We start from the raw sequence: 24,038 nt of genomic DNA, 5'->3' as shown, positions 1-24,038 counted from the left end.
TTAAGACAAAACAAGCAAGATTTCTTTATAAAATCACTAAGTGATTTCAGTGTAAAAGGGAAGAGTGTTCATAACAAGACAACACACTCAAACGTTTAGGCAATTCCAGTTCAGTAACAAGAGGAATGAAAGCTGCCATAGAGGATCTCTGGTGGGGAATCAAGGCTACATATTCTGCTCCCCCAGAGTCAGAGCTCTGATCTGAGCATCAAGCAGTCAGTGTGGAGAAAAGAAAACACAGGAACAGATGAGATCTGTGGAGAAGCAGCAGGAGACTCCAGAAGAACAGAAACAGACCTACCAGAACTTTTAGAGTAGAATCCTGTAGGTTTTTCCACCAAACGAAGCTTTAAATTTTGGTCTATGATAGTTCTATTTTTTTTTTAAATAAAAATGCCCCAAAGTTTTTGCATTAATCACATTTCAAGGACCAGTCTTCTCACCTGAGCTTCTTACTCCCTTTGCCTCAGAGCAGTGTTCCTATTTGTTCCTCTCTATAATCAGAAATATTAAAAACTGCTGCCTCTTTGAACTGGGAACTTCATTTGGGCAAAACCATTAGTCTATGTTCTCCTAATTAGAGGGATGGCACAGTCTTGGCGCTGCTGTCCCACAGCGATTTAGGATGATGAAATAGATTGGGTTCTTTTTTTCCTTTCCTACTGAAGCATTCAATAAAAAAACATGGCATGCTCTGCAACTTGGCTGTAACACAGCTTTAAGTGCTGCTGCGTCCCACTTTCAGACCTTAATCAAAGGTAATTGGGACTGTGAGCGGTGTGATTGTGGGGGCTTGGAGACTTGAATCCCAATTAAAGGAGTGGATCTCACCTCCTACAGTCATAATTCAGACCTTAGATAACTGTCAGGATAGTAAACAAGTACAACAAGCCAAATGACCTTAAAACTAATTACCAACATAAAACTGCTGTTAGGAGATTAAAGGTGACACAAAGAAATGCAAACCAATAGGGAAACAGAAACAAAGACACAAAAATACTAATGAATACGCACAAACACAAAGAAAACTTAAGTAAAATGAACAAAACAGACTGAAATCACATTTTTGAAGCTATGCATACACCTGGCATTTGACACGCATTCAAGTATGTGCATGTAGCCTATTCTGTTCCCACTGGGCAAGCAGAGAGGGACTTTTTCTTTATTTTTTCTTTTTATTACAATTTACTAACGCATGTCTGCCACCTACAGTTGGAAGAGGTTTGGTGCAAATATTGTTAATCTTGCTTCAGGGTTTTTCTTTTACAGCTCTATTTTGATTTATGAGACTTGGTGTCACATAATTATGTCCAGACTCAAACTGCCATTATTAATTTCTCCTCTACGATCAGTTTTCTAACGGCTGGCACTTCTGTGAAATAAAAGGAACGCTGTGCATACATCACTACCAAATCTGAGTCCCTGACTGGTTAAAGTTGGCAATGCAAAACACGTTCAATTGCTGCATGTTTTGTACGTTGCAAAACTTGTATAACTACGTGCAAATATGAGAGTTTTGAATGTAGAAGACCCAAAACGTTTAGATAGACTTTTTATTGAAAGCTGCCGCTTTAATGTACATTGCTGAGGGTGGTGTGAACGCGGTAGCTTGAGGTTTAGAATGGATGCAACGGAATCAGCCACAATCCGCACGGATCCCTAGCCATGGACGGTTCAGCACACATGCTGCAGAGTTTTGTGATCTGTTGCATCCCTTTGGTTTGTTTCTTCACAAATGCTTAGTTTCTACTGAGTGGTACGGTACAGTCTAATCCAGTATTTTGAGCGCTTCCACTATAAAATGGACCCATTAAGCTGGATCAAACTGTACGGCTCCTGGGCCCCCGTTGGTTGTAGGTATATAGAAAAATAGAACGGACCAATTAGCGCAGAGCTGCAGTTGAAACCTGTTGATTGGTTAATATGACAAAAAAAAGCACCAAGAATTCCTCTTTGTCGCCATTAAATGCTTTTTATATACGAAGTACCAAATGCCAAGAAGAAAGAAAATGAGCTCCTGGATGACTAGTGGAAACAAGGCCCAAAAGCTGATGGTTCCAAACCCGTCCATGACCAGAGGTGACATTTTCCATTTGCGGGAAGAGGAGCACCCATGGTAAAACAACCCCTCCACCTTTAAACGTGATCTACAAAAAAAATTACTCTAGTAGAATCAGCTTCTGGCTGTTCGGACACTTGGTTTGACCTAAGAGTTTGGTGAACAAATGGAGCTGAAAAACAGCCCGCTTGTGTGCTCCTCCTCCACATGTGCAACCTGACTCAAACCTGTCGTGTTTGTAAAAGCAGGCAGTTTACTACTATCAAAAACAAACGGGACACTGTTGTCGAGTCTGTCAGTCAGTGTACCGTTTCAAAAGTATAACATGTAAAGTAAGGCCTGTGGAGTCTGGAAAGCAGCTCTTGTGTTAGATGGAATTCCTTTAAATATTTCCTCATCTGACCTTGTGGTGACCTTGAAATATCACTGGATAACTGGAAACAGTCTGAGCCTCATTTTCCCCGTCTCTCTTTTAATATCGATGTGGCATTGCATATAAAATACATCAAATAAATGATATCGTCACGTTTATGCTACATTTAAATAAAACATTTCAGAGTTGAATTAAAGCCAGTTTATACATTTTCATCCATAAACGCAGCGTAGCTCCGCCTGTGCTCGCAGGTCTGATGGAGCTGTGGTAACATGCGATACGTCAGAACCTCCCATGCAACTCCAACTGCTGACAGTCCTGCTGAGCTTGCTAAACCTCAAATCATTTGCTGTTGTTTAATAACAGCTACCCCTCTGAAGTGGGGGCTCCAGCCACGCTTGAAACAGAGCACTAGAACCTATAGACAAGAAATGGAAGTTTCTAAATCCTATTTAGAGAGAATTCAGCTCTAAAAGCTTAAATTAAATGGTGTATTGTGATTACTAAATAAGTATGCATGTACTTGGATATAAACAAAATGACAGGAAGTTGTCCTAAAACAACCACCAAGGATTTTATGGAGTTTTCTGTCATTGAGAGGTTCACTAGAACCAGACGTGACAGTAATTCAAGAAAGTTTTTTTTTTCTAATCCAGGTAAAAAACAAACCAGAAAAATAACTACTTCTTGTTAAGAGTAAAGAAATTCAGACATCAAATATATTTTGAACATCAGATTAACCAATATCATGAAAAAAAAAAGAATTTGATCTGGCTTTCGACAGATTTTTGGCTCTTTGTTGGCCTTTGTTCAGTGCAGCTTTCAGTCCATCAAGTTTCTCCACTGCTTCTCTGTTCTTTCAACCCTTTGACCTTTGACTGCTGCAGGGAAGCACAATATTTCAAAAAGCACCAATGCACTTTTAACTGAGCGTGAACCCATCAGTGGTCCCACACAGAACATGGATATGGGAGTCGTGCACTTATGATTCATCCTCAATTCTAAAGGAAAATAAGAGTAAAAAAAAGAAAACACTTTAACCCCCTAAAAACATCCTTGTTCAACAGGATTACATTTCTCCACAAGATCTATCAAAATTGAATTCCCATTGGGAGCATCTGAAAGTGAGTTGTTTTGTTTACTGAAATGATGTTCAGAACTCAGAACGTAATCAGAGATTCTGGTGTAATAGATGAGACGAATCTCCATCACGCCGAGATAAACGCGTGAGAGCTGAGAGCTGTGCTGAGTGGATAAGTGACCCGAAACACGCTCACTTGAACACAAACACAACATCTTTAGGCCACGGCGAGTCATTATCACTTAGGTGTTAAATTACAGCTCTCGATTGGCTTCATTAGGATGTTTCCTGGTGTGTGTGAGAGAAATACCAGCACAAGCGAGGACAATTGCATCTGAAAACGGGTGAGAAACATACCTCCCTCTACCTCCTGAAGACGCACACACATCTAGAAGTGTCTCATCAATTTTTCATTTGGTTTCATCGCAGCATGAATGATTAAAGTGGGTGGGCTGTGGAGTGAGTCTGTCTCAGAAATGATGAGGGAACACAGGACTGGATTAATGCACAAAGTTTCTGATTGACCCCACTGACATCTTGACTTCTCTATGAACGGTTATTGGAATGAGTTAAGAGTCATTTTCCCTTAAAGTATATAAAAAGAAAAAGATGATTTCTAAACTTCTTTTGAGGATTATTTAAAGTTAAAGAAGCGACATGACTTATTTTAGTTACTTGACCGAATAGCAGACACTTTAGAAGTGTTGGTTTTCATAACATTTACCATTACTTGGAAGGATTTCTGAACTGAACTTTGGGCCACAATGTTTGAATTTACTCTTGGTTAAGGTTAGAAAAGCTGATTATAGATTGGATTGTCCTCCCAAAATTTAGATTCATGTTACTACACCTATCACAATATTCCCTTGTTTGTTATTTGTGGGAGCTACATTCTAAAAATGACCTACAATAGGCAAAATATGTGATAGTTTCTTTTTTTTAAAAACAATTATTACATATGTTTTAAGGTTTTAAACCCTAACTAACTTTTCTCAAATAGTAATCAACTTTTTTTTACACTCCTTTACCTTTTAAAGACCCACTCCAATAAAAATCCCATTTTTCCTATTTTTTAACATGCTCTTATAATCTTTTTCTTGTGATGGAGATCATATAAAATGAAAATTAAGATCAAGTTGTATTTCTGATTATTTCTTTGGTCAAATCATTGTGAACCTTGAGGGAAAAAAAGGAAGTTAGAAAAAGCTTGTAACGGGGAGGCCACAATCGGCAGGGCAAAGCTCCCTGCTCTGCTCCATTCTGATGCATCCACTTGTAGACAACTAGATCCATGTACGTCTTTGTTTTCCTCGTCTGAGCTGATAAAACTCTACAGCTGGATTGCTCCAATACTGCTCACCATTTTTGTTGTATTGGTAACGTTAGGTTGGGGCTACTACTACTGCTGCTCTGCAAAAACTAGGTTCTTTTTTAGATGAGTTTAAACCTTCAAATAAATCCAATTATTATTGGAATAAAAACAAAGATCTGCTTGTGATTGACGATTTATGTAAATTAGGCAAGCTGAAAGCATTTTGTAGTATACAGGAAAAAGAGCACTGAGCATTGATTGTGAATTTTTCAGGACGCAAAGCACATGTACATAACGAGAACAAGAATACAAAATTGCACAAAAAACCTAGACAAACTTTGAGACCATGAAAGGTGAAGTGAGTGACGAATCACAGTTTTAGAGACTCAAAGTGGGTTGTAGGAGATGATAGGGCGAGATTAGGAACAACTAGCCCCTGTTGCACAATAATATAACAACTGTTGCCAAAGTGTGTAAGAAAAGCCTGTTAGAAACCCCTTTTGATGAGTTTTCATTTCTGGCTTTCCAGGCAAACTTAAACAATGAAACTTTTTATTGCTTTTTGCTAAACTTATCACTGCCTTCAAGGGTCACGACATTCCTTTGACAAAGATAGAGACGTTAAAAAAGAGTGTAGCTGATATCCAGGCTGTGTGCATTTGTATGGAAGCGATTCCACAGTACAGTGGTACAGCTGTGTTGGTAACAGCAGAATGGGGAGGCAAACAGAGGCTTGGATATGAGTTCAGGCATGTGTTTTTGAACAGGTTCAGTATGGACTTGGTGGCCTTAAACCCATATAAAAAGCTAAACAAGTAAGAGTGTGATGCACATATACAGTCCCTTCGGTGACATGGGGTTAGTGGACAAGATGGGAAGGTATAGAGAGAAAAAGATACTGAAGATGAAGGCCTCCACCTCCATCAGAATTAAAAAAGATGGATCCATTGTGCTTCTTGTGCTCAGGGGCAGCTTCAATTTAGCACATTGGGACAGGATGGACAGAAAGCTCATCACAGGAGAGATTCACAGACAAGTTTAGCATTGAAGGTAAACATAGAAATGAATGAATGAGAAGAGAAGTAGAGAATAGTGTTTGTCCATAGAACGGCAGCACACAGACAATATGTGAGGAAACTCAGTAGAGTTTGTAGGCCATCTCATAATTCCTTAAAGTATTGAATTTAAATATAAATGTGAGGCCAGATGGCTTTGTGGGTTTAATATATAGTGCATTTATTTATTATCGTTGAGAATATAATAGAGCTTACTGTTCCTCTGCAGAAACAGCAAATGAACAAAATATATAGTGTTGGCTGCAACAGGAATGAGATTCTTTTCTGGTGTATGCTCTGGGTTTGGTTTATAAAATGTTTGCTCTGTTGGGTAACTTTGTGTTTTTGATGTCTAAATAAGTGTTCTTATTCTACTATCTTTCATCATCCTTTTTTTTTTTAAACTGGCCTTCCAAACTTTCTTAGTTAAACTTGGGAGAGTTTAGTCGAGACTCCTCTCCTTGATCTTGTCTTTTTTCTTTCAACTCTATCTCCTTTCTGTTTTTTCATACTCCATTTCTTTCATGTTTATTTTGCTTCTCTTACTCTATTTTGTTGTCCATCCTGTTTGTTTCATACTGACAATTTCTACAAGCCCGATCTGGCTGGAGAAAGTCTGATGTTTCCTGACTCCCCCCTCTTTGGGGTATACTGTCTTTTATATCTAACATACTAGGACTTTCTGGCACATTTATGTGTGTATTTCATAACAATATGAGTGGGCGATAATAAATCAATATATTAATTTTAAAGGTTAAATGAAACACTGACGACTATAAAAAAAAATAAAAGTAACACCCACACTGTGCAAACACAAAAATGATACAGCCAATAGACTTAAACATTTGCGGCTTTAAGCTGGAAACCTGCACAACAAATGACAAAACTAAGATATTCTGGACAAACAGGAAAATGAAACATTCATCTTCTGTTTCATTTTGAGGAGCTCATTCAGCTGAGTTGCCACCAATAAATTAGATTTCAATCCCACTTCCACTCAAGGACAGGGAACATTGCACCACTTTGATCCATGACTAAGAAAAAGCCGTCTTTGTGAATGTGTCCAAAGGAAAGGTTTCTGTTCCAATTCACAACATCTATGTGTGTGTGTGTCGGGGGGGGGGGGATTAATCAACTATTATTTAACACACCTTGACATATGTTTTGCTGTTTATTGTAGTTGTTGTGCAATCTTCAGTTTTTAAATTTATATCCAGTCTCCAACATTTGTTTTCTTATTTATCTTAATAAATGTTTTCAGAAATGAAATTATTTTTCCTGTGGAACAACAAAATACAATTAACTTTAAACTCTAAAGGCGCACAGGTGATACAAAGTTAACCCATCCTTCTGTTTTATTTTTTTTCACAGATTCTAAGCAATAAAGAAATAAAAAAGTGTCACTCAGCCTTATTGTGACAGGTCAGACCTCTTATGTAACCCCATCAAAGTCTCAGAGGCTACATTAACAAACAGTCTTGTCCTAGGTGTCCCTTTCATCTCTTGTCTCTGTTCCTTTTCATAAAATGTTCTGCTACCTGATGTCTTTAATTCCAATAAGGAACCTTAAAGATCTTTCTCCTCCTCTGACTTTAAATAAGATGAAGTCCTGCAGGATTTAGTGTTCTGGGCAGATGATCAAAACAGTGCAGGGAGAAACATCATGAGAGATGCTGGGTAGAGGTTTAAACAAACCACCGGGCAAAGCAGCCAAAGCACACGTTGAATTCTAATTACAATGAAACACATGTATCCCTCTCTGCTGCGCTCTGCTTTAATAATGAAGAGATTTTTCCACATTAAAACAAAAGACAAAGAACCTCATACCATTTTTCAGCACTCGGTCATGAATATTCTGGGAAATTACACCAACTCAAATTAATGTTCGTCATATATATTAAAATGAGCATTCTGGTGAAATGGGTGTGTGCAGCCTAGAATAATGCTTGAAATGATTAGATTTTCTTATACAATTTAGGCAAAAAGAGAAGTTTGATGATATGATAAGGAAGCAAGAAGTGCAAGTTAGCCGTAACAAGAGGAGAGAAATGTTTTTGGATTGCTTTAGTCTCCTTTGGGATCAACAGTTAGCTTCATCACCATGAACCAACCCACACAACTCCTGCGAGTGAGTCCATTCCAAGTGTGACAGATGAATGAGGGAAAATGAAGCAGCAATAAGGAGAGAATCCTTTTGGTTTCCTTGTTGGTGAGACTGGCTTTGATCTCAAGAGAACAGAGATAATACTGCAGCAGAAGATGCACTTCGTGACAAAAGCCTTTTACTGACAATTACAAGATTAAAGGAAACTAAACATCTTGTGTGTCTGTGGATAGTTTAGTTGGTCCAGGTTGACAAACAACTAAACTGGTGCTTTTGTCAAATCATAAAAAAATATGAGGAGGACTGTTTCTGTGCATACTTCCTGAAAGTCCTGTATGATGTGCATGCTACTATGGTTTGCTTATCACATGACATTCATCCATTTTTGAACCCACTGAATGGCTTTCAGGGTCACGGGGTTGCTGGAGCCTATCCTAGCTATTGTTGGGTGAACAGGTCGCCAGTCTATTGAGGGACAATTTGGACAAACAAATGAACCTATGAGGAGAGGTGGGTATAAAAGGGCTCTGTTGATTGGTCAACAACTTGACGGGGGTTAATCTGATTGGTCAAATGAGTAACAGGCTTCATTTGATTTGCTAAAAACTACAAGCAGCCATGATTTTGTCTCAGCGTGTGTGTAAACATTTAAGGTAACCATTTTTTGCTGTTTATGCTGTCTTTTGCGATACGTTTATCGCACAGACTGATATTGCGACAGCGGTAAATTTGCGATTTATTGTGCCGGCCAACTATGAAGCTTGTTTTTGGACTGAGAGAAAACCTGGAAAAAACTACCTGGCAACATGATGACACCTGACATTATTCAGAAGTTAAGAATAAGACAGTCAAAAAAAATATCAAGCAATGGGTGGATGAATGATGTGGAGGAACAATTCTCAGCTTGAGATATGTCTGACCAAAAGCTTCAGATAAAGGTCAGATTGTCTTTTAAGCTCCTGCTGTACTAAGCAGTTCCCTCTCTTTGAAGGTTAAGCCAACTTTTCAATTCCTCAAAAATTCTGCACACATCTGTGTTCCATTACTTGGCTTTGCAGAGTTGGAGTATTTATAAAAGAAGCATAAAAGGAAACAGAAAGAAAGAAAGTGGATGGGACAAAACCAGCTGACAGATAAATGTGGCCTGGAGCTACGCTGTGATTCAGGATCCCCTCGCTCTTTCAGCCATTTACAGATGGAGCACCTCATGTTCCAGATTAAGCACCAGACTGAACTGCTGCTCAGCATCTACGAATGGCCTTTGGCTCTGCATCACAGAAACAGTAAAGATGTCAGCGCAAAATAGACATGTTTCTGGGAAGCCTCAGTTGCCTTCAAAGACGTATCCATGCATATTTGTTAGATAAAAGACGAAACGCCTCCATTAAAAAATGTATTGATACTGTCAAATCGGAGCAAATATGGTTTCATTTTGGGCAAAAGCTCTGAATACCGTTCAGAACTTTTTTTTAATATTAAAGTCAACATTTGAGGTGAGAGAACTCCAATTTTTTTTTTTAACTTGCAGCATCTCCTTTGCTCTTTTGATACACTATATATGTACATATATAAATATAAAGCACAATGTGAAAGCAGACCAAACCAGTTCAGAGGACATTTTTCTGTAATTAAAGTCCAACTATTCTGTTAGAATCTCCCAGCCTGAAAGTGGTCTCAGGCTGTACTTTACAGACATACACAATTAATAAACACCTAATAAACACAACACTTAAATAAACACGAGTCAATACACATGTCTGTCAATATTCCAGTACTAACATGGTTCCACCATAGCAACATAAACAGAAACCAAATATTTCTTGTAGAAACTGCTTATTTCTCCAGCCTACAGTTTTTCCTAAATTGTATTTTTCAAAATTTTGTTCAAATCTACAAGTTCTTCCAAAATACTTTCAAAAAGAATCACCCAATCTGCATGATTGCATAGTTTTCAAGTTAATAGACTACATTTGCTTTGTGCAATGTACAAAAATCCATTAAGAAACTGGTAAAATAACATTTTTTTTCTATCAATAAATCTGAAGGACACCCCACTATAGAACAGCACTGCCGTTTATGATCCTGTACTTGGGCTTGCCTGGTTTTCTTTGAGCCTGGTAAAGATGCATCTGTGTGTGAGTCTCATTGTGTGTCTGCAGGTGACAGACTGAGGTGTGTGTTTTGTATCGATCCCCGCTGTCCCAGTCGTTAACCCCAATTTCAAACAACACTCATTTGTGACGGGGAAAAATCGATTCGAGCCACCAAATGCCGCTTCTGCTTGGTTAGACAAGCTGGAAATGTGGCCTTCAGATGCCAACAACAACCTCTATCAAAGATTGAATTAATGCTGAGAGGAAGAAGAATGGGAAAGACACAAGTTAAAGGGGGGAAAAAAGTTGGGAGCAATCCAGATTGAGAATTTTGTGGAGCTACATCTGCGGGCACATCAGTTTATATCGATTAGATTTGAGACTGATTTGTTATGAGACAGCATTGGAGGCGAGGAAAAGGCATTCAGCCAGACTTAACACACTTCATCACTTTTAATTAAATCAGGTTATAAATGGAAAACTAAACATGACTTTTCAGTACAACAAATTCTATAAAAGTTCTTAAGACCAACTCCGATTAAAAAAATGCTGATGGGAAAAAGCCTGTAGTATTGATGTAGAAGCTACATTTTCTAAGGTTTTATAAAAAATCAAATATTATTTGTTCCTTTAGCCATAGGTAGAATAAGAATAATTTCTATGGACTTTGTAGCATTTATTTAAACCTGGAAAAAATAAAGCATTTTTTAAAAGGTTGCATAATTGTAAATTTATAAGGGAGAGGTTATCTTTCTCATTGAATATATGATACAATAAAGAGTATATATTTTTTTTTTATTTCTGTTTAGCTTAAAAAAAGTTTTTGTGGCCACTAAAAGTACTTTGAAGGGCGAGAAAACCCTGCCGCACCAGCAGCAGGTCTCTGCTACCATTAAAAGGACGCTACTTTCTCCAGAACAGTTGGTTAATTTTAGCCACAACAGGAGTGCTGCCCATACAATTGCTTTCCACAAGATGTTCAAATCGTTGACTAGTAATCATGTCAGGGTAAAAAGCTGAAAGCCACCTTTTTTATGCACAACATGAATCCTGAATAAAAGGCAAAAAGACACTGCTTCATAGCCGAGTGTGACTGACATTTTGAAGAGGTTTAAGGAAAAGTGGAAGCAGAACTAATAGAGGAATAAGTTAAAGGTGGAGAACACGTCACAGAAGTACAGATAACGAGACATGACATCGGAAGGACACAAAGAGTGGATTCCACCCTCAGGGTAAAAGTCAGATCAGAATAAATGGAAATGTTTAGAATACAAATGCAGTTTGAGATATTGTTAGGCGTTTATTCATCTGCATTTTTAAATGAATCAGAGTTCTTGGGGGGACAGCAGAGCATCTGACAGGTTTAACCACTCAAAAAAAAATATTTGAATTGCTTTAATTACTTTGTATTAAATAATTCAACGACTTAACAGGGCTCTAGAGTGCGACCAAATAGATATGACATGCGACCTAATTTCTCAGTGGTGTAGCCAATAAAAATCTCAGGTTGCACCAACCAGCCCGGCATTAAAGAAAAAAAACTCTGTGAGTTAAATAAATACATACATTTTGGCTGTATTGAGGTCTAAACCAATCAGAGAGGGTGAAAGGTGCAAGTCCACTTCTAATTGGCTGGGGTCTTCATTTGCAAATGCTGAAAGGAAAGTGGGTAGCTAAGGGGTTTGATAAACAGAGACAAACAACTTTTTTAAAGAATGTTCAGGCCTGGGCTGAATGAAAGTGAGAGACTTGGTCCCAGCAAAATATGTTTTACTGTAGTGCCTTGTTATATTGTGAATATAACCCTTAATTTCAAAGTACAACTGAATGGCATCATCGAGCATTCTCTCTGGCCTCCACTTGTGATAAAAACTGATTTGAAAAAGTTCAGCAAATGCAAAAAAACAACTCTCCAGTACTGAGAATTGATTGGCAGAACAGACACTTGAATAACTTACATTGACAGCCTGGTATCAGTGCAGCTCAAGCTTACTGCAAATTTGGGAAAGCATCCCATTTAACTGCCAGAAGGGAAAAAAAAAAGACACCAAGAAGCATCTCAGACACTTTTATGACACTTCTTTCTGCTTGCTGTGTTGTTTGGTTGCCTTGTTTCTGGGCTGTCACATCTCATGGCGCTTATTTACCAGGCACCCTCTGTCTGCATAAATCTTTGCAGTTTTATGAAGGGAGTGATATACATCCAGAAAATTGTAATAAAATCTTCAACAAAGTGTCAATGCTGCATAGGGATTTAAATGATGATTTATTAACCTCTAAAGATCTTATGTTACATTTAAATGAAAGTGTTCATTTGTATTAATGCACAAAAGGATTTGATATGAACTGATTTAATTTTAAAGGTATAATAAAAAAGAAAAAGATGATGAAAGTGGAGGGTTTGAAGCAGAGAAGCTGTTTTTTAAAATATATAATGACGTAACACCTGGACTGAACAGTAAGATGAAGATCCTGAAAGCTTTTGGTTCATCTAGGGATTCTGGAAATCAAATCCTTGCTTTTGTCTACAGCAATGAACCATCAGCTCTAGTATGAGGACGTTTCTAACCACGTTTGCTTAGCTTTTGGTGACACCAAATTGGGGGAAGTAGTGAGAAAAACCACTGATCTCAGTGGTTAAATACGGTGGCCCAGAAGGGTCATAACACAACAGAGTAAATTTGCAACACAACACACTAAAATTAAAATTAACTCAACATATAAAAATCTGCTCAACCAACTGTGATGTAACTTTCTGTAATCCGTTTAGCCCGATGGAAATTAGAATACAAGTAGTGCAACTTCTGTCGTAGGTCAAACTTCCGTTTTGACATAATGTGCCACGTTGTGAGTTGATTTTTGTGCATTTTGAGTTTATTTTTTTGTGTTGTCATTTTTTTGCGTCATGGGTTGGTTTTTCCACATCGAGTTGATTTTTTCATGTGATTTTTTTGCGATGTTTGTTGAATTTTTCGCGTTGTGAAATTATTTTTTTGTGTTGTGATTTTTTCGCTTTGTTGATTTTTTTTCGTGTTGTGATTTTTTTGCGATGCAAGTTGAATTCTTCACATTGTGAGTTGAATTTTTTTCATGTTGTGATTTTTTTGCATAGTGAGTTGCATTTTTTGCGTTGAGTGGATTTTTTTTCGTGTTGTAATTTTTTCCTGTTGTGAGTTTATTTTTTTCGTGTTGAGTTAATTTTTTTGTGCTTTGGATTCATTTTTCTGTGTTGTGACTAATTGTGGTGTGTTGTGAATTTTTAAGTGTTGTGTTGTGAGTTAATTCTTTTTACATGTGACAAACTGTAGAGTGTAGTGTTGCAAATTTAAAGTGTTGTGTCCCTTCTGGGCAACCGTAGTTGAAGTCTGTACTCCACTAGATCATTCTGATGAGCTTTTCGTCTCATTGACTTGGAACCAGATTTAAAGTTTAAGCTTCTGCTTTGGACTGAGAGTTCATTAATAGTCATCGTCAAATGAACGTTGAATATACAGACACAAACAAATTAATTCTTACGTGGGACTGACTTTGAACACACTTTCAGACGGAAAATAAACCCCCCCATCCCTCGGTACGAACTCATTCAGACGGGGATTGGCAACATGAAAGCCAGTTTTACCAGAGTCTGAATGATTTGTTTGATCCAATCAAAGCGTTCATCTAAAGCTCTCTGCAAAAGATAGAGAACATTATGAAAGTCCGACTGATTCCCTTTCAAGTCCTTGGCAGAATTTACTGTTGCCAAACTGCGGACTGACAGGGAAGCTGCTTTGATAAATTGGAGCTGAAAATGAAAACTCGGCGGGGTTTCCTTGTGAGACAGAGTTAGTACTTTAATACCACACTGTGCCCGGGGGCCATACACAGAGCTGGGTTGACACAATGGAGGCCACTCTTGGCTGTCATCTGTGAGTCAGTGTTCTGGCATGAGAGAGGATTGTTGTTTTCCAGCTGAATTTAAAAAAAAAACAAAAAAAAAACAAGAAAACAAACAGCGCTCTTCGAGGTCCAACTAATCCCAGCTTTACATAAATTGAAAAGAGGGAAACGTGTGGACAAGAGAGCAAACATGTTCTGGCTACTAAAACCAACAAACTGTGTGGAGACAAAGAGGAAGGGTGTCTGCAGAAGGCAGAGGACAGAGCAGGTCAGAAGTTCATTGGGGTGACACAGAAAACAAAGTTTGGAAGTACAGATGCGCAGATCTGAACAGAGCAGATAATAACAAAGTTAGTTGATAAATTAGTATTCATCTCTTCTGACAGAATGAGTCCCTTTTCCCAGGAGCTGCTGACAAACAGAAAGCCCTAAACTACCACATCAAAAGTTTTACTCATGGATATTTTCAAACCACAGCTGGACTTAGAGCTTATCGCTCTGATTTCAAGTTGACCTCATCGCATTTCTGTGACGAGACGCGGCAGACGGGCGAGGACTCCTATTTATATTTCATCAGTTAAAAAATGCAAAACCTCAAAGATCGGCTCCAGAATTGCAATTAGGAGGTACGTGACGGTGTTTGATAAGCAGAGAGGGGGGGCTGCGTGAGTAATCAAGGGGTAAGAAAAGAGGAGGCGAATGACGGATACATTTTAAAGACGCACACGCATGGGTGTGCATACAGATCCCACTCAAACGTTTTGGTGTTTGTGGGAGGGAGCCAGTTGAGAAAACTGATAAGAATCTTGAAGAGTCTTCAGAGTTAATGTGAAGCAAATTATCGTTCTGACAATTTAGTCAAACTTGAAATTAATTTTGCAATTAATTTCAAGTTTGAGTGGAGGAAAATGAACAACAAAGCATTAGCATTCACTATGCTGGTGGGTGTTTTTTTTTAATTATTATTCATTCTGGGGATTCTAGAAGCTCCTTGGGTTTGGTGTCATTCTGAGGTGAAGTCTGGGCTTCTGGGTTGCAGAATACAAAACAACACAGCTAGAGTTATAAGGACTAAATACAATAGTGGGTCAATGCAGGTGATGCAACAAATAAACTTCTGGCAATGTCTCATTTCCATCTAAATAACTTGTGGGTTTGTGTATAATACATCTGTGCCCTTGTGTGTTTTTTAATAGTTATAGTATCCATGTATTACCATGTTTACTGAGGTCAGATTTTCATAGAAAACAAGAAGCAAACTACTATAATCATGGTAAAGTCTAGATTATTCTATTTGATGGAGTTGGTGGAGCTGAAGCTGTTTTTATTGTAACGGCCCTTGAAGGCAGTAATCAATGCTTTTTATCCCATCTCAGATGGATTATGGTAACTTTATTTTGGAGTCAACTCTCTTGGGTCTCCAACTGGTTCTGGTCGGAGTGTGAAACTGAGACCGCATTACACCTGTCCTAGCTTCCCTTCACTGACTTCTTAGCTGATCAGCTTCTCCTGGAGGTACTGAGGTCCAAGAGTCAATTTATGCATCAAAGCTGAATTACCACTGACCATTCTTCAAGCATCCTCATGTTTGGAAAAAACCTCTTAAAACTAATTTAGTGTTTTCTCTTTTAAATATACGTTTTTATTTGACTATGTTTCTATTTATTTGTTTCAATTGGTCTTTCTAGGTTTGAGCTTTTGATATATGCCGCCATGTTTGACTGAAGTCATGTTAAGGTATCATATAAATAAAGTTATTTGACATGTAGAAAGAGGACAGAGTAAAATCTCAATTTTTTAAAATGATCAAACAGTAATTCTAAACTCTAATAATACGTTCAGTACAACTTGAGCTTTTGTGTCAACTACTGTTAGCAGTTGCTTGTTAACTTATTTACTTATGATCATGTTTACTTACAGTGTCTATTTATCATTTAGTGGGTTTTTTTTACCAAATTTCTCCTGATGGAAATGAATAAAGTGTTACCTATCTATTTACTTGTGGAACTGAATTGCTTTTATCTTTGCAGAATAGACCTGGAATAGTTTTAAAAACTATTCACTTGAGTTGTCCCACTGCCAGGGTCATGGACCATTCTGAAAGTGTCCCACATGTGATGTTCGCCCCAAGTACCAAGCAATCCACTGCAGTTCTAGTCTTACAAAAAAAAAAAAATGTAGTTTTACACAGATACTAATGTGACTATAGCTATTAAAAACTATTCACAGCTTATTTGGAGAAATAAGTAATATCATGGCTTTCAAAAATCTAAATGATGCTCAAATAATGTATGTAATTTTTGAAAACAGGATTTTATAAATATAAAGTTTCATCTATATAAACAAGTTTAATTACTCAAATATTGTAAAATGACTAAATGCATGATGGTTGATTTTTTTTCCTGAAAAGTTATAGGTTTATTTTTCTTTTTGTACAAACTGTCTCTACATCGTTAGCTGCTCTGAAGGAGATGCTATCAGTGGAACCACCCAATAAATGCTATTCTGATTCATGAATGTGCTACATTTGATCTGTTTAGATCATGTGTTGAATCCAATAAATCACAGTTTTTCAATCATTTATTTGTGTCATGGAGACTGTAGAATTCTTTAAAAATCATACAATAGGATTTCTTAGATTTTTAAAATTTTGTCTCTCACTGTTAAAGTGTATCTATGATTAACATTATAGACCTCTCTCGTCTTTTTAAATGGGACAACTAGTAGAATAAGTAACTGCCAAAGACCTTTTTGCCCCACCGTGTATGAGGTGTTAGAGGAGCCCTGTTTTGGATACTTTAGCGCTCTTTTGTTCATTTGTACGTAGATGTTACATTACAGAAACAATGGATTTGGTCCAGGAGCATTTTACGTGACAAATACATGAGATTTCACAGCAGAAATATAGTATTTGTATCACAAAGCAAACACTAGAAAGGAATGTATGTACGTTTGAGGTCAATTGACTTTCTTTGCAGATGACACAATGCTTCAGTGACAATTAGTCTTCTGCTTGGGCTTATGTGGCTTTATCACAAAATCAGACTTCACCTAATTAAACCCTGGTCAACAAGCAGTTCATGCAGGTGTGTTTCAACAATCAGATTTGCAATTTCAGTCTATTTATTCATATAGGAAGCAACAAAATGCTTACCTTTCTCTCTCAATTCGGTTTTTGGCTGTGTTACTTTATTTTCTCAAAAACTAGATCCCCTTTTCTTTGTAAGTTTTCACATTTTCATTACTGTGCTTTCTCAAAAAAAGGTAATTTAGAGTTTCTACAAAACATCATTCATTGTGTAACCTTGTGTAACATTGTGTAATACATTTTGTAAGGATGTGCAAAATAAACTATTCATGACAATTTAGTTGTTTGTGTTCCTGCATGTTTAGATCAGAGAGTCCTAAGAGAATGTGACATGAAAATGTCACTAGAATTTGATGTAAGCCTTTCTCACACAAACAAGTGGAAAAAAAAAAAAAACTCAAACAAAGTACGATTTTTTTTCAGACTTGATTAATAAACACAGACTTCAGTGAACTGTTATCTTAAAGACTAACAAATGTTTCCCTGGTGATCTTGTCCGAGCTTCATATCAATAATTGTGCACAATTAAACATAGTTAGTCATCTATTTTTCAACCCAAAAAGAGTCTTTTGAAGTAAATGGACAACAGCAGGTGTAGATTTCTCTGGTGCGGTACCAGAACGAGTCACACGGCTATTTCATCTCCCAGACAGTCGGGAGCTCCCTGTCTGTTGAGAACATTAAGCAACCTGATTGTTTCTTCATCTGTCCCCCAACCAAAGATATCCAACTCATCGTCCTCCTCGTCCTCCCCTTCATCCTCATCCTCCTGGTCATCGCTGTCGTCTGTGTTCGACTCACACTCGGAGGCGATACCAGACTCGCGAAACCTGGCGAAGTCCAGGCAGCTAAAAGATTTTACTTCGCAGGAAAACAGGTTATCTGGAGCTTCAGGCGCGTCTTGACCTCTTCTCTCCGGCCGGTTGACCTTGAGCGGCGGGGGAGGTGAGGGGAGTCGAGGAGGCGGAGGCCCCGGAGGCCCTGGGAGGAAACGGAAACGCTCCAGTTTGAGTAAACACGGGTCCCTACCTAATGGGCTTCCCAGAGTTCCATTGGAAGAGGAGAAGGGGTTGGTGGTCCCGTCGTTGGTGCCAATCCCCGGCAGGTTGATGGCGGACACCTCCGGTTTGGGTGTGGTCGGGTCACAGATCACTGGAGGGATCGTGGACCGGAAGGTGATTTCTAACAAACTGTCCTGTGAGCCCACTGGAGAGAGAAATTGAAATCAGAACAGGAATGATCCGATGAAAAATATATATTTCACATCACACCCAAAAGGAGTGTTTTGAAATCCCTCTACCAGCACTTGGGCTGGCAGAAGAATAATGTTTGTTATCCATCTGTGATCTATGGGAAAAAGAGGGATATAAATACCAACAGAGTAAACAGTTTTGTTCCACATAAATCAGTGTGGTGTCAAAGATGGTATGCAAACAGAAAACACGTTTCAAAGTCTTTCATCATCGGGTTTTGCATCACTCTTTGTAGGCACACTGCATAGACTTGGATCTGAAAAAGGTTTCAGTGTCAAATAGAAACAAAACATGTTCCTCCTTTATGGAGGATAGAAGGTGCAGTTCTTTCATATTTAGAAAAAAAAATCTGGTGGATGAGAGATGGTTTTTGATGACACGTGAGAACGTTTAGATTAACAAAAATAGGAATAACGAAAGTCAAGGAGAAAGAATGAGAGTGCTTCAGGATTACACATTGAAAATTAGATCGTCAGTTTTGCTGCTAACTTAACCCTAGCGGTAGGCAATAACACAAGCCCTTCAAAATATTATAACTTTTCAACCGTTTGTGCAACTAATGTAAGTCCAACTGATTCTGAAACCTACGAAGAAAAGCCCTATAAATGATTCTAAATCCTTTTATGAATTTCAAATAAGCGATAATCAAGAAATGAATATGATTTAAGTAAAAGTAACAAGCGGAACTAAATGCAGACGATTTTTTACTCGGATATTTTGAAGAGGACACAACATGGCTGACCTTCTAGATCTCATCATCCGACCAGCCCTGAGGACCAGGGTTGGTGACCCCTGCTCTAAAATATATTCAGTTGCTAGCTAAACACCATTTTGTTTGGCGGGAGTTAAAGAGTGTCCAATTAAAGCTAGTCTAATGATGAAAAATAACCTGCTATTTTAGGTTGTTGAGTTTAGGGGATTCTGATGCTGTTAAAGATTTTTGATTATGAAAGAAACATTTTTTTGGTCAGGATTTTAATGTTCTTAATAAAAGTTAAACAAGTATACTGATCTTGTCTTTACTTAAAAATGCACTCTGGTGGGGAAAAGTAAGTCATACTGGTCTTGTGGTAAAGAATGAAGATATAGGTTGCATTGATAATTGTGTCATAATTGCCTCTTGAATTGTGATTGAATCAAATCGTGATGTGCCTCAAGATTTCGACTTCTCAGCTTTCAGATTCTGATGGAATTACATTAATTAAGCAAATGGTCAAAGAGTTGTGGTAATTTAGAGCAACATTTTGGATTTTCCCTTAGTTTTGTTAATGTTCATTAAATTTTTTTTCGCTGTTGAAATGTGTTTTTTTTTTCCCTTAGAAAAGTGCATGTCATTGTTTGCATGATCCTTTTATACATACACGTTTTTTTTATATTAATCCTCATCTGAAAATCAGTTTTTGAATTCTGTGGGTATATTGGTGAGAAAAAAAAAGATGGAGAATAATCCAAATGATCAGATAACTTTCCTCAAGCAGTGAGGTGTCCTTCAAAAAGTTTCAAACACACCAGTAGAAGTTTTTTTATTCCATTGATATCAGCTGCATATTAAAAAGACCAAAGATAGCTATGAAAAAAGATTTCTCAGCACTGTATTTATGAAATGTGTGCTGATAAGATTACAAAAAAACTCTCTTTCCCACTGGGTGACATTTGGAGGGCGGGCTGGGCTGTGATGCTGATGAGAAGACTATCTGTTTGCACAGCCAAAGAGGGTGGAGATGAAAAGGGTATAAGGGCATCAGTGACAGAACTTAGTGGAATCTCAGAAAAGTGGGGGTCCAATCTGAAAATCCACTCTCTCTCTGCAGTACTCAGCAGCAGGGTTTTCCATTAAGTGTATAAATGTGGCTCACTCACTTTACTGTCTGTATGACTCGATACAGTCTGCTCTCCCAGGAGCACAGACCAGAATGCTGGCACTGACCTTTGCCTGGAAGCTAAATGAAAATCTCCATTCTAATAACAAAAGAGACAGGATTTCCTTTTTCTAGTCATTGAGAATGACCACTGAGTTTTTTTTTCCAAAAGCATGTATTATAACACTTCATTGGAAACAGATTTTTTCTTCTTTTTTTTGGCAGCTTTTAGGTTTTTCTTGTTTTAGTGTCAAATAAAGGAGATGGTGTTAACCTTTTCTCATTTCATGCATCTAATTCTTAGTCAAAATATACAAAATATTGGTGGAAATATGTTACTGTAGGCATGGCGGCCAACAGTTAGTGGGATTAGCTTTGGCAACCCAGTGATTCCAAAAGAGATTAAGAGAGTCTAGAAAATGTATGGATTGATGTGTGTTTTGTTTATGTAGTCTAGTAGGCTAGTACTGCTGTATTGTATTGAGGTTGGAGCCATAATCTCTGCCACCCATAGGATTCTGAATGGCATAAATGAAGCCTAGAATGGGTTAACCATATTAACTGGATTTTATGCCACTAAACTCAAATATCATTTATAAACAAACAAGAATCTGAAATTTGGTGATTTTTTTTGTACTGCCTTGAGAACAATGACTGTATGAGATGCATGGACTGAGTGATTGTGACATCATCAAAAGAGAACGACTCCAACAAAATGAAGTCAATTCAGTTGCCATTTTTTCTGCAATATCGATGCCACCATGTTGGAACCAGACAATGCCTCTAATCAGGGATTGGTCCGAGTCAGTCTGAGTCAAGATTTCTATGGCAACCGCTCTGGCTAATCAGGAGTGAGCTTGTTGGATGTTCTCAACCCTTCCAATGAAAGCGGGTTTGGGAGAATCTGTCGATCAAATGAATGTTCAACGTGGGGGCCAGCAGGGACTGCATTTCACTTATTGCATCATCCTGATTTTCTAGTGAAAATGAAGAAGTACAATACTAGTGTATTAGTATTACTGGAGCTGTGTGATAAGCAAGGGTAATTCTTAATAAACTTACTTGAGTTTGGTCCAGAGATTTTAGTTTCCAGCTCCTGGATCTGTTTAACCAGCAGGGAGATGTGCTGCAGCAGATCTCTGTTCTGCAGCAGCAACTGGTGGACTCGAGCCTGGGCCTCCAGCCGAGCCGTAGCCTCCGCACTCAGCTGGTCCTTCAAGAGATGGACCTGCTCCAATGGAAGGGATTAAGGAAAGAGGGGGAACGGTGTTAGAGAAACAGCTTACTGTTGAATAAAACAGAGCCAACAGCAATTTTTATAAACTTCTCTTTTGAAATTGCATTGCTCCAAAAGTCTTGAAAATACACATTAGTCCATGAAAGGTCATGCAGATAAATCTATTATTTACTATGCTTTTGCAGCAAAGGACACGCAGAAGGTTAACTTGGCATGATCTCCAAATGTGAAACTTTCAGGAGACGTCTGGGTGAATTGCAGCTTTATTTCAGCACATTTATTTGTTGTTGAAGGATCCCAGGAGTCATTTTTGACAGAGCTTCTTTTCTGGAAAGTCATCCAATGACAAAGTGATTCTGTTAGAGTTACAAGACAAAATCTTAAAACTATGTAGGAAGAATCAAATAACTTAAAGACCAAATGCAATGAAAATTATGTTTTTGGTGTTTTTAACATTCTTGTAGAGTTTTTCTCATAATGGAGGACATATTTAAGCTTAAAACTGCATTTTAAAGTGTTTGTTTAATCGAATTTGGATGGGTTTTTAAATGCACGTCATCTCAATGGGTTAATAAGGAGTCAGTTTCTTTGTTTTGCAATTATTACTGCTGTGATATACGATAAAAACCTGACCTTTATGAAAAATGACTCAGTAGCTGCCACAGATGAGCCTGGTAGTTTCTGGACAGGATTTTCACCAAGAGGTTCTTGGTAAACTGAGCTGGTTCCAGTTATTATTGTTTTCAACAATAAAAAGAAATGCACACGTTTGTAAGTCTGAATATGACTTGTTCTGAGATGAACTTTATGCATTTTGTGCTGCTAAGGAACCAAACATATGGGTGAAAGTTGAGTGAGGCTCTGGAGCTAAGCTTTAATCAATCCAGAAGAGGTTATAAATTAGTGTTTGTAGTAGACAAATGGGAATTTTCCCACAACTGGAGGATTTTACCTCTTAGCCACTTTAAGAAGGACATGAATACCTAAACTAATTCTTCTCTACCTTTCCAGAGCTGCACTTAAGAGTGTCCTTCTTAGTGTTACTTTGAGAGAGCAGAATATCATACCCTTTGATGCAAACTCATTAGATCCCTTTAAAACTGGAGAAAGAACTGTCTGGCACTAAGTCAGATTTGTTTCTCGTGGGTGTTGAACTCCCACAAGGACCTTTGTTAGTGGTTCTATTCATAACTTTTATAGACTGAATTTCCGAATGCAGCCAAGAGCTTCGGATTACACGTCTGCAATCTGTTTTTGTGCTTAAACAGCGGAAATACGATGGATTCATGGTCTTTACTTTAGAAGTTTAGTTTGATTACATTTTGAACCCAGCTTTAAATTTACAATATAAAAACTAAACACTCTCACAGACCATAGGCAACAGAGGCGAGAGCTCTTTACTGAAATTACTGTGGTTTTATAAAAGTTTAATATGGGGCCAGCAGTGCACTGGTGGCAGCTCTGCTCCTCATGCAACCTTAATGTCACCGTCTGATGTGGAGAGCCAGATTAAAGCACTGACTCTGCTTCAATGTAAAGCTCCAATGCTATATCTTCTTCACAGCCTGAATCATTTATAGTGATAGTAGATGCAGCAGGGACCACATGCTCCCAAACTCACTTCCTCAAACACACATTTGGATCTTTTTGGAGCAATAACTCCCAGATCGGAATTTTAAAATGAAGAACAAATCTAATGTTTGCTAACCCACTTCACACCTCATCGGGAATGGATCAAAAGAGACTTGTTGAGGGAAAGAAGGTCTCCATTTATCAACTTTGTGAGTCTGTGTGGTTTGATTAAACTTTACCTTGGAGTTTGATCATAGATCTGCAAAGCCTGAAGTGTCAGCAGAATAACAGGCACCGAGGCCAAGTTAAAAGTACAAAGCTGTACAGGAAATATTTTAAGAGCAGACACACTACAGTCAGCATGAACTCTCTATGGCTAAAAACTTTTTTTACATACCACCCTGAGCATTAAAACCAGCTTAAATCTGTACGCCTACTACATCCCAGTGGCAGACAAGTGCAGAGGTTTATTTTCAGAGCACAGTGAGTCACAGGGTCTCATGTGGGGGTGCAAGTCCTTCAGACTTGTAATGACTCCCTGGTTTCTCATTTCGGCTCGATGAGGCAGGACAGAGGTGGTTACCGTGGCAGCAAAGGACGCTTTATTTTTCCTGTCAACACGGACAAGCATTAAGCTATTACTGAAGCAAAACTACAGCACAAAGCGCTTTTGGAAGAGGAACAATACAGCAAGGACACTTCTAAAAAACACGACTGTAACCAAGGTCTCTGAAGAGGAATCAGTGTTGTTTGCAGGGGGATGAAAATGTAAAAACTACTCTAGTGTCTTCTGGTGTACCATTTTCATTTGTACAGTCACTATTGCCATTTTTCATTCATCTATTGGTAACATAATGCAATATAATTATGGGAACTCCTTTGTATTAGATCAGGGTTATGCCAAGCTGGATTGGGTTTATAGATGCTTTCCTTGCTCCAACCTTTTAAAGCTGCTCAAACTCAATATAACACCTGTGCTAAAGTTTTTCCATTGATTTTTAGGAATTTTCCTTTAAAAATAAAAACAAACTTTGTTAAAATAAAAGGATGTTAATTTTATTAAATATTCCAGA

At 38.0% G+C, this 24,038-nt stretch overlaps 1 protein-coding gene across 2 annotated transcripts in view; it reads right to left on the bottom strand.

Annotated features, from left to right (window-relative positions):
• LOC112150755 (carboxyl-terminal PDZ ligand of neuronal nitric oxide synthase protein) overlaps positions 1 to 24,038 on the bottom strand; it is a 159,486-nt gene that overhangs the window by 7,335 nt on the left and 128,113 nt on the right. For both annotated transcript variants that reach the window (XM_024279227.2, XM_024279228.2), the window contains exons 9-10: positions 21,219 to 21,384; positions 18,074 to 18,250 (exon numbers count right to left, since the gene is read on the bottom strand). In XM_024279227.2, the coding sequence (XP_024134995.1) occupies positions 18,074 to 18,250; positions 21,219 to 21,384 (343 nt within the window). The remainder of the gene's footprint in view (positions 1 to 18,073; positions 18,251 to 21,218; positions 21,385 to 24,038) is intronic.

Source organism: Oryzias melastigma, linkage group LG4 (assembly GCF_002922805.2).
Source record: "Oryzias melastigma strain HK-1 linkage group LG4, ASM292280v2, whole genome shotgun sequence".
Classification (NCBI taxonomy): Eukaryota; Metazoa; Chordata; class Actinopteri; order Beloniformes; family Adrianichthyidae; genus Oryzias; species Oryzias melastigma.
Note: the sequence above shows the minus strand (reverse complement) of the source record. Positions and strands in the feature narration are given on the sequence as shown.